The following is an 11,882-nucleotide window of genomic DNA, read 5'->3' as shown; positions in this document are numbered from 1 at the left end:
TTATGGAATGACCCACACGCCGGCAAAAACCACAATGAGTCATGTCGTCCTCATAGAGAACCCACTGCTTGAACCTGAAATATTCAGAGGAGCCTACATGCTGCCGTTCAACCAAGATCTCAGATAGTCTTGAACCTGTAATCTCCATGTCCACCCGTACTCTCGCAAAGAACCCCATTGAAATTTCCCTGGTTCTCCGATCTAGGGCTATTGGGTTACCCAGCACCTTTGCCAGCGAAAAGAGAATGTCTGAGTGCCAGTATTCGTATGATAGATCTGGGAATGTCACCCATACTAGTTTACATATCGGTTGTATTAGGCTGTATCGTTCGTTCCGAATTCCGATACAGGATCAAAACACTACACCACCCTTTCCCTCGGAAGCAAATGAAAATCAAGATCAAAGCCAGCCAATCACAGTAGTGAATAGCTTTTCACATGAAGAATGTGCATCTTAATCCCAAATGATGACAAGCGGTGTAGAAACAGATATATTGAAAAAGAGGGAGAGAGAGAGAGAGAGGCGTGTTTGGTTTGATTAACTTGGTGGCTGGAAATTTGTAAACGTTACAGCATGTGGGTACCCTTCATTACATTAGTTTTTGTCAATTCATGTTCATCATTTGTGAGTAGCTCTTGTCGTCACTAAAATAGACCAGTGTTTGGTTATTAAAAAAAGTCTTTGTTTTTTTCAATCATTAACTTGGGTAGCAGTGAATTTGAACTGATGAATCACTCATTCAAACTCACCCAATTCGACAAAACCGACTTGGAATTTGGTGGGTAACTTTCTTTTTTCTCCTTTTTGATAGAAAATTTACAGAAATAACAGTTGTTCTTGGAGGAGGAAAGAAAGGGTAGCCAAAGTACCATTCAAGAGCATGAGGAAATCGATGACATATATACGACCACATCAACACAGCTCTCCGCATTTCTATAATCCAAACCGCTTAGTGATGACTCCTTGAATGCTTTCCCAAAAAAAAAAAAAAAAAAAAAAAAAAAGCCTAACAAAAAAACTCACTCCTTAAATACGAATATTCTGAAGCAGAGAGCCTAATTTAATGGTGATGCAGGAAATCTGGCAAATAACTCAAAGCATGGCTTCCTTCCGGAGATCATTAGGTACCCATTTCATGTTTTTTTCAGATGTAATTCATGAATGTTCATCCAGTGTTCTGGGTTTGTGTGTGTGTGTTTGTTTAACAAAAATTTTTTTTACAATCTTAGTTTTCCAGTTTTCTTCCTTCCAACAAATTTTATTTTCGGTGGTGGTGTTGGGCGCGGGGGGGGGGGGGGGTTGGTGTTTATTCTTTATGTTGTTCATTTAAGATTTCATCAAATTCCTGAAGTTTTATTAACTTCAAACTAACTTTAGATATTTGGTGGTGTTCAATTTTATCATTCTTTAATTTTTTCTTTTTCAAGCTACCTGTATATATGTTTCCTTTTTTTTTTGGTCCTTTATTCCTGTGGAGTTCGTGCAAATTTAATTTCTCTGTTTTTTCTCCTCTTGTTCTTAGTATTGCTTGGCTTTCTCTTTCCTCTGTTTGTTTTGCTCTATCTTTTAGTTATAAGTTTATTAGTTATCTGTGATATTGATCGTCTTTAGTCTGATGTTTTATGATGTTTTCCTACTTTTCCACCTTTTTTTGGCAGAATTGAGATTATGGTTATTTATAAGTTTTTCTCCCTATGTTTGTATTGATATGCAGGTTGGAAGTCTTGGCTTTGTAAAGGAAAGTTTGATTTTGGATCTCTTTGCATTCAGAGATTTATAATAGATGGTTTAAATGTGCTGTTTGTCTTTCTTTTCTTTATGCTTTTGATTCTTGGTTCTGTTAGAAAGAGTTATAGCAATGGGGATACAAGAAAGCATTGGATTTTTGTATTTGTTTCAGTCTACTGTGCTGTTATTAGTTTTACATATATAATTTCTGGTGTGCGGGATGTATTGGACAGAAATGATGAATCTAGGAATTTGAGATGGGTAGTTGATTTTATCACCGCACTGGTTTGGATATCTTTATCAGTTTCCTTGATCGTTCGGAGGATCAGATGGGTGAGAGTTGTAGTTATAGTCTGGTGGGTCTCCTTCTCAGTACTGGCTTCTGTACTGAATGTGGAAGTGTTGTTAAAAATGCAGGGCATTCATATAATAGACATAGTTTCATGGCCTGCCAAGCTAATGCTTCTCCTTTGTGCTTGGAAACACTTCAGTCAGTCTGCTTCTCAGAACAGGCCAGACCAGAGTTTGTCTGAACCTCTAATTGGAAAATCTGAGACACATAGAACTGAGTTATGCCGAGCCAGTTTCATTAGCCGTTTGACGTTTTCTTGGCTTCACCCTCTGCTGAGTTTGGGTCACTCAAAACCATTAGGCCTTGATGATGTCCCAGATTTAACTTCCGAAGATGAAGCCATCTTACAATATAAAAAATTTAATAATGCATGGGGTTATCTTAGGGGAGATATGAGCTCAACAAATACTCACAACTTAGTAATACGGGCCTTGGCTAAAGTTTACATGAAAGAGATGATAATTGAAGGAGTCTATGCCATTCTTAGGACATTCGCTGTCGTGGTTCTTCCATTGTTACTCTATGCCTTTGTACAGTATTCAACACAAAAGGGGGAAAATAAAATTGATGGTGTCTTCCTAGTTGGTTACTTGGTGATCATCAAGGTCACAGAGTCTTTGTCCCAGAGACATTGGTTTTTCAATTCCAGGAGGAGCGGTATGTGGATGAGATCTGCTTTGATGGTTGCTGTTTACCAAAAGCAGCTCAAGCTCTCTAGTCAAGGTAGGAGAAGACACACAACAGGGGAGATTGTGAACTACATTGCAGTTGATGCCTATCGCATGGGTGAATTCCCTTGGTGGTTTCACTTGGGATGGAGTCTTACAGTGCAATTGTTCCTCGGCATCGGTGTACTTATTTTGACTGTGGGTGTGGGGGTTCTTCCTGGTTTGGTTCCCCTCCTCATCTGTTCCTTTCTAAATGTCCCCTTTGCAAAGTTCCTTCAGAATTGTCAATCTCGATTCATGGTTGCCCAAGATGAACGACTCAGAGCAACTTCTGAGGTCCTAAACAATATGAAAATAATCAAATTACAGTCATGGGAAGATAAATTCAAGAATTTGATTGAATCATTCCGTTTGAAGGAATTCGAATGGCTAACTGAGTTACAAGGTAAGAAGGCCTATTGCACTGCATTATACTGGATGTCTCCTACGATTGTTTCTTCAGTGATATTCATGGGATGTGCCATTTGGAGAAGTGCCCCATTGAATGCCAGCACCATTTTCACAGTCCTTGCGGCACTAAGGATGGTCGCAGAGCCTGTGAGAACAATTCCTGATGCTCTTTCTATGTTGATTCAGGTGAAGGTATCTTTGGTCCGCCTTAATGTGTTTTTGCTGGAAGATGAGCTCAGTGATGAGCATGTGCAGAGGAGGCAACCACAAGATTCAGAGAAAATAATTAGAATTCATGCTGGTGCTTTCAGTTGGGATCCATACACAACTGCCACTACTCTGAGGCGGTTAGATTTTGAAGTAAGAAGGGGGGAAAAAGTTGCAGTTTGTGGGCCTGTTGGAGCTGGGAAATCATCCCTCTTGTATGCTATACTAGGGGAAATACCCAAAGTCTCAGGAACTGTAAGAGTTAGAAGTCATTCTATCTCTAGAAAGCTTATTCAGGTCTAAATGTAATTTAAATTCACTTATGTTACTTGTTGCTTGTGTTTAGGTTGATGTATTTGGGTCTGTTGCATATGTTTCTCAAACATCTTGGATTCAGAGTGGTACCATTCGTGACAATATTCTCTTTGGAAAGCCAATGGACAATACAAGATATTGTAAGGCTATTAAAGCATGTGCACTCGATAAAGATATCGAGAGTTTTGACCATGGCGACCTCACAGAAATTGGGCAGAGAGGGCTCAACATGAGTGGAGGACAAAAACAGAGGATACAACTTGCTAGAGCAGTCTACATTGATGCAGATATCTGTCTTCTTGATGACCCTTTTAGTGCAGTAGATGCTCACACAGCTGCCATTCTATTCAATGTAAGATAAAAAAACTATAGTCTTTTCAGAAGATTGGGTCCATTGATGCTTATAGATGTTTTCATGCATAGGCATACAAGTATAAATAAACTTCAATGGATTTACATTGGGAAATAAGTATTTTCTGTAGTTGTTGACTAGAACAAATAAATTGCAGGATTGTGTCATGGGTGCTCTGGCAAAGAAAACTGTCATTCTAGTAACTCATCAAGTCGAGTTTCTCACTGCAGCAGATAGGATTCTGGTGATCATGAAAAGCTTTTAAATATCCGTCCTAATGTGTCTCTGCATTCTCAACAATATATTGATGATCATTTGCTTCTCGCTTTCCAGGTTATGGAAGGTGGAGAAATCATTCAAATGGGAAGTTACAAGGACCTCTTGACAGCAGGCACAGCATTTGAACAGCTTGTGAATGCGCATAAAGATGCAATGACAGTATTGGATCCTGAAATTAATGGACATGGGAGTGAATCTGAAGTAAATAGAATGAATGGGTCTACGGGATCCTACCCCACGAAACAGAACAGCGAGATGGAGATTTCGGTAAAGCCGCAGGCTGGGATCCAGCTAACAGAAGATGAAGCAATGGAGATTGGTGATGCGGGTTGGAAGCCATACTTGGATTACCTAAGTATCTCAAAAGGATCACTGTTTTTTGGTTTAAGTACATTTTCTCAGTCTATTTTTGTTGCTCTCCAGCTTGCTGCAACCTATTGGCTTGCTGTAGCTATTCAGATTCCTCAAATCGGCAGTGGCGTCTTAATTGGAACCTATGCAGGAATTTCAGCCATTAGTACAGTGTTTGTATTTCTAAGGTCCTGGTTTGCAGCCCATCTAGGATTGAAGGCTTCAAAAGCTTTCTTTTCAGGTTTCACCAATTCTGTATTCAAGGCTCCCATGCTCTTCTTTGATTCAACTCCTATTGGTAGGATCTTAACACGGGTAAGGTTATCTTCTTATCAGTGCACCATTTGCCTAGGATTTCCGAGTGCTGATTTATGGATAAAATACTTGAGTAGACAAAGATGTACTTTAAACTAAGTATGTGTGTGAGTAAAGCTTAGGGTATTAAGGCAGTGGTCGCTCGCTTGTCCGGTGGATGTTAGATGGGATTTCCTTATGCTTCTTGTGATCCTTGATTAAAAAAAAAAAACTATAATGACTTCAAAACCTATTGGTAACTCAGGCTGGGTGATTTTGGATTCATATGTTGCAGGCATCATCAGATTTAAGTATTTTGGATTTCGACATCCCTTTCACCATGACCTTTGTGATGGTGGGTTCCATTGAATTATTAACAACCATAGGAGTAGCAGCCTCAGTCACATGGCAAATTATCTTTGTAGCCGTTCTTGCTATGATAGCTACAATTTATGTTCAGGTGGGTACTCATATGAACTTTCTTTTTGGTCTTTTTTGTTTCTTTTGATCAGAGAAGTCTGAAGACATTATTTTGTTTCGATGTTTAATTGAAGAGATACTATCTAGCCTCTGCAAGGGAGCTGATAAGAATCAATGGAACAACCAAAGCGCCTGTTATGAACTATGCAGCGGAGACGTCACTTGGAGTGGTCACAATACGAGCTTTTGACATGATGGACAAGTTCTTCCAGAATTACCTAAAGCTCATTGACATGGATGCAAAACTTTTCTTTCATTCTAATGCTGCCATGGAATGGTTAGTCATAAGAATAGAAGTGCTCCAGAATGTGACCCTCTTCACCATTGCTCTTTTCCTTGTTTTGCTTCCACAGGGTGCTGTTACTCCAGGTATTTTTTATGAGGACTATCTATTTGACTGTCAAGGAATGCTTAGGTCATAATTAGTTCTCTCCCTTTTGCAGGATTTGTTGGGTTATCTCTTTCTTATGCTTTCACACTGACCAATTCCCAAGTGTTTACATCTAGATGGTACTGCAGTTTAGCCAACTATATTGTATCTGTTGAACGGATAAAACAATTCATGCACATACCATCAGAACCTCCCGCAATCGTGGATGACAAAAGGCCACCATCCTCATGGCCCTCCTTGGGAAGAATAGACTTGCTTGATTTGAAGGTGATCTCCCAAATTCATTTATCTTCTTTTTGGACTTTATACAATTGAATTCCTCCCCCCCCCCCCCCCATTAACCATATTTTCATGTTATCATGTGGCACAGCATAAAATGGTTAAGGGTGTTATGGGATTAGTGTCTGATATTTTTTAGTCTATGAGAAGTATTGATATTTGGAGATTTCAAACATATTAAAGTAAATAGCACTGTCCCTGTGCCCTGATTTCTTGGACATCTGGGTATCATAATGCTCGGTTGCATCCCAAGCCACTGTAAATCTAAATTTTTTTCATGATTTCTCTGTTGGTTTCAGATAAAATATCGCCCGAATTCTCCACTTGTTCTCAAGGGAATCAGCTGTACTTTCAAAGAAGGAACTAGAGTAGGAGTTGTTGGAAGAACCGGTAGTGGCAAGACTACATTGATAAGTGCTTTGTTCCGTCTTGTAGAACCTGTGAGCGGGACAATTCTCATAGATGGATTGGACATTTGTTCTATTGGACTCAAGGACCTGAGATTGAAACTCAGCATCATCCCACAAGAACCAGCTCTTTTCAAGGGTAGCATTCGAACTAACTTGGATCCTCTAGGCCTCTATTCTGACATTGAGATTTGGGAGGTAACCCAACTGACCCTAATGCCAAAAAATCTGACCTGTTGATATTTTCAGTTGCATATCATTTGGTTACATTTGATTGGATACACAGGATTGAGCTCAAATCTTTTAATACTTCTAATAACTGCAAAATTCATGCATGTTAGGCACTAATTTGATCACCTTTCCATCTGAGATTTTATGTGTTTAATGAACATCATATTTTAATTACCAAGGACCTCATTATGTTGCATTTTTGCAGGCTATAGAGATGTGCCAATTGAAGAGTACAGTTCTTAGCCTTCCAAATCTCTTAGACTCATCAGGTGAGTTAGAATTTTAGCTACTAGAAAGAAAATCACTTATACAGAGTTCTAAAGCAATGTAGATATTTTACTATCAATTTTGTTTGGTCCAACAGTGAGTGATGAAGGTGAAAATTGGAGTGCCGGGCAACGCCAGCTTTTCTGCCTGGGTCGAGTCCTTCTTAAAAGAAATAGAATTCTAGTTTTAGATGAAGCAACTGCATCAATTGATTCGGCAACAGATGCTGTCCTACAAAGAGTCATCAGGCAGGAATTCTCAAGATGCACTGTGGTAACTGTGGCCCACAGAGTTCCCACTGTTATAGACAGTGACATGGTCATGGTCCTCTCTTATGGTATGTTTCCCTCTTCTCAAGATACAGTATGATATATGCGTAGGTGCTCCAGAAGCACAGCCAGAGACCAGAGTAAAATGGGCAGGAGTCTGGTTCCCATCTCTGCCTATCAACACATGTTGAAACTGAAACACAAATAGGATTTTATGAAAAACTGATCATGACTTGATGATGTTGGAGTATGATGATTTGGTCTGTTTGTTATTTTAATTGCATGAATCTGACTCTGGATCTTGATGTTGTAGGGAAACTGGTGGAATATGATGAACCTTCAAAACTCTTGGAAGTCAACTCCTACTTTTCTAAGCTGGTAGCAGAATACTGGTCTAGCTGCCAGGGGAACTCTATGAAAAGCCTCAGCAAGTAACAATGAAAGAGAAAATGAAAAAGATGATGACAATTTCTAATGAGATATTGACAAATTGCATATTCTGTTCTGTAACAGGGAAATATAAATAGCTATCAAAAAATAAATGAGTTAAAACCTCAAGTAGGAATTGAGGAATGAGATATGTAGTCTGTTCTTTCCATAAGTCTGACTAAGAAAAGCATAGTATCAGCATTCCCAATGAAATTAACATGATTAAGACAAGCATCAACAACTATCACTGCTAATACTGGTCCTTGTCATATTCTACCAGTATGGAATTCAGTTCTGGCCTCCATGGCTCTATGGGTTCATGTGTGTGTGTGTGTTGTAAGACATTGAAAAGGTACCTGTTAGGAAGCAAATATTCATCTTAAATGCAGCCAACCGAGCCATTGGTCGAGACCAATCGTCTGGACACTCTTCATTGACAGCAAAGGTGAGCTTGTTCTTGAGCTTCGGAGGCAGTTCATCAAATTGAGATTGAGGTGCTCTTTGCAAGAGGACTAAAAGAAACACCATAGATTGTTGGGTCTTTGACTGTATCATCTTCTGCTTTGATTCAATTTTAAGTTGGCAAGAAAAGCATGATGACCTCCTAAGAAAATCAAAGGTCACAATAAGTTTTGATATATTTACTACAATCCATATTTGAATCCATCAATTTTTCTGAGTTCTGAACATTGTATTTTTTTTTAAGTAAATTTATCTGCTGCATAAAAGCAACTAGGGGCAACCATGTTGCACACCTGGAGAAACTACAGCTATGTAAACTATAAATACCTTTCTCTTTCTCAATTATATACTTTAAGATCATTTTTCACAAGAAGTTTCATCTTCAGCTTCTGTTGAGAATGTTTCTGGTGAATTTGATTGTCAATGTCAATGATTTTAGAAGAGGCAATAAAACCCTCTCTGGTTGGACTTTTGTGTTGAGGTTTTGGTATCTTGACTTCTGATGATGGACTGCTGTGTGGAGCTTCCGGTAAATTTCGGTAAATTTTCTGTATAGGGTTTTACTATAAATCTGTAGCGAGAGTTCTTTCTCTATATTTAAAATCTGAGAGAGGTGTGAGGAACGAGCGACTGTAACCTTATTCTCCATTGATAGTGAAACAGATCTCATCTCACCGTGGACGTAGGCAACCTTGCCGAACCACGTAAATCTTTATGCGCATTGTGTGATTGTGTTTGCGATTTTCATTCTTCTCTGCATCATGTTAGGTTTTACATTTTGGAGGGGCAACAGGTTTCTCAAGGAATGCCCTACCCTCCTTTGCCAAGAAAATGTCATAACGACCTTGCTTCAGTTATGTATTACCATGACACAGTCAATGGCAATATAATATGGACCCCCTACCCCAGAGCCTTATCACAGGCCCAATGTTATGTTTTCAGTTATGTCCTTTAGTTAAATGCTTCTGCTTCAAGGTGATATTAATTTTCCTTACAAGTCAGTGGTTCCCTTTGAAGATTTCATTCTTTTCTAGGGTCACATCCAAGTGCAAAGTCTCAAACTCTGGAATTTCTCCAATCAAAAGGAAACATATTAACAACCAGACTTGTCCTCTGTCATTCATACAGAATCTGCTAGATATGTTCTTTTCCATTCTGTGTTTTTGTATTTCTGGTCTTTTACCTGGGAATTTTTAAAGCAGTGTTACTTGCCTGGAAATCTATAGGACTACAAGAATGGCCAGTTGTTCTTTGGCTACTTTCTTGCAATCTAAAATCAATACGAATGAAAATGCCAAATAAGACAAACTGCCTAATTCCTGTGAACCCAAAAAAATCCACTCTTTTTGACATGGTTTTCCATTGGATGTCCTTCTTGTTGTCTTTTGTCTTGACATTTTGTTGTTTTTGTTTTTTTTTTAATAAATAATTCATTTTTTTAAATAAAAAATTTATTAAAGATTAAATAGGAGGCAAACAAGACTGAAGACAAACTAAAGGTAAAGAAAGCTAAATCTAAATAAGGGGACTCAGTCCTAAAACATATTGGCGAGGGCAACAAGCCACTCGCTCACCCAAGGGTATGGTGGATCTGTGAAACGCATTGGGGGGTTCTTATCATATTCGATCGTTGAGGGATCTCAGCATATAAACCAGCCGATCAAGAGCCACACGAGCCAAAAGAGCCTCCTTCTCTAGCAAAAAGGGAGATGGAATTTTTTGCAACCCCACTCCTTACTCTTTTTCAATCTGATGTTTTTCTACCGCCGCATCCACCGCCTTAACACCAAGATTTGCATTCCCTTGACTTCGAGTTCTGCCAATAACTGGAGTTGCCATATGGGAACCCACACGACCACTTCGAAGAGCATTTCTACGTACATCACGATTTTTCTAACCGAACACTTGAGTCCACCCGCCTTCACCTCCTCTTGATCAAATTGATCATAACCCGATCCACGAGAATCCAATCTTTGAACTGATCCCATTGCATTAGGCATATTTAAAACGAAAGATTCCTCTCTAACGTTCAAATTTGAAAACAAAGCAATATTTACATGAGGGTTAATAGAAGTAGTAACCAGCACTCCTTTCTCCACTAAATCAGCACCCAAGCCGGCATGCACTCTATCTCCTTCCAAAAAACCTCCGTCCAATTGGAATTGATTAACCAAATCCCCTTCAACGGGATTCCTTCCCAAACTAGACTCCCCAACCCCAACGTCTCTCCTCTCAAGCCCTCCGCCACCTGCAGATTCCGGCACCCTTGAGAAATCCGGCGAGTTCTCCATACCTCCTCTATTGGCAGAATGAGACAAATTGTCCATTTGCATAATTGCGTTCACACTATCAAAAATAGTGTTCACCGCCACAGCATCATCCTCTCTAGCAGCTCTTATCGCGGCTGCATCACCACCTGCCGCTGCAACCTCTTCACCACTTCCACCGTGAGTCTCACCTTCTTTTGGTTGATTAGATCTGAGCTTGAGGCGCCATTCTTGCCTTACCTAAGGAAGGACTGCATCTGCCTTCATTCTATCCTTGCCAGAATTTATGGGATGACCCACACACGCCGGCTAAAACCACAATGAGTCATGTCGTCCTCATAGAGAACCGACTGCTTGAACCTGAAATATTCAGAGGAGCCTACATGCTGCCGTTCAACCAAGATCTCGTTTAGTCTTGAACCTGTAATCTCCATGTCCACCAGTACTATCGCAAAGAACCCCATTGAAATTTCCTTGGTTCTTCGATCTAGGGCTATTGGGTTACCCAGCATCTTTGCCAGCGAAAAGAGAATGTCTGGGTGCCAGTATTCGTATGATAGATCTGGGAATCTCACCCATACTAGTTTACATATCGGCTGTATCGTTCGTTCCGAATTCCGATACAGGATCAAAACACTGCACCACCCTTTCCCTCGGAAGCAAATGAAAATCAAGATCAAAGCCAGCCAATCACAGTAGTGAATAGCTTTTCACATGAAGAATGTGCATCTTAATCCCAAATGATGACAAGCGGTGTAGAAACAGATATATTGAAAAAGAGTGAGAGAGAGAGAGAGAGAGAGAGAGAGAGAGGCGTGTTTGGTTTGATTAACTTGGTGGCTGGAAATTTGTAAACGTTATACAGCATGTGGGTACCCTTCATTGCATTAGTTTTTGTCACGAATTCATGTTCATCATTTATGAGTAGCTCTTGTCGTCAGTAAAAAGGACCAGTATTTGGTCATTAGTACATTAAACATTAATTTCATGGTAGAAGCCTACAGAGTTTCCTGAAGCATGGAGCCTATCAAAGCGAATCCCACCAGTTGTCAGCAACAAAGATTCCAAGAACTTAAAAAAAGTTTGTTTTTTACAATCATTAAGTTGGGTAGCAGTGAAATTTGAACTGATGAATCACTCATTCAAACTCACCCAATTCTACAAAACCGACTAGGGATTTGGTGGGTAACTTTCTTTTTTCTCCTTTTTGATAGAAAATTTACAAAAATAACAGTTGTTCTTGGAGGAGGAAAGAAAGGGTAGCATGAGGAAATCGATGACATACATACGACCATATCAACACAGCTCTCCTCTTTTCTCTGATCCAAACCACTTTGTGATGACTCCTTGATGGTTTCCAAAAAGTGAAAAAAAAAAAAAAAAAAAAAACCTTACAAAATAAA

General features: G+C 39.5%; 1 protein-coding gene across 1 annotated transcript; it reads left to right on the top strand.

Moving 5' to 3' along the window:
- Positions 1–1,018: 1,018 nt before the first annotated feature.
- Positions 1,019–7,775, top strand: LOC122669246 (ABC transporter C family member 8-like). Its single transcript, XM_043865967.1, has 13 exons — positions 1,019–1,125; positions 1,716–2,696; positions 2,757–3,661; positions 3,753–4,073; positions 4,231–4,317; positions 4,407–5,018; positions 5,293–5,457; positions 5,552–5,846; positions 5,921–6,135; positions 6,447–6,752; positions 6,991–7,054; positions 7,150–7,389; positions 7,635–7,775. Exons 1-13 carry the CDS (start codon positions 1,065–1,067, stop codon positions 7,754–7,756), a joined length of 4,374 nt encoding a protein of 1,457 aa, XP_043721902.1. The 5' UTR covers positions 1,019–1,064; the 3' UTR covers positions 7,757–7,775.
- The last annotated feature ends 4,107 nt before the right edge of the window (positions 7,776–11,882 follow it).

The sequence above is a fragment of the Telopea speciosissima genome, chromosome 7, assembly GCF_018873765.1.
Source record: "Telopea speciosissima isolate NSW1024214 ecotype Mountain lineage chromosome 7, Tspe_v1, whole genome shotgun sequence".
In the NCBI taxonomy this organism is placed as follows: domain Eukaryota; kingdom Viridiplantae; phylum Streptophyta; class Magnoliopsida; order Proteales; family Proteaceae; genus Telopea; species Telopea speciosissima.
This window is presented reverse-complemented; position numbering and strand designations above follow the sequence as displayed.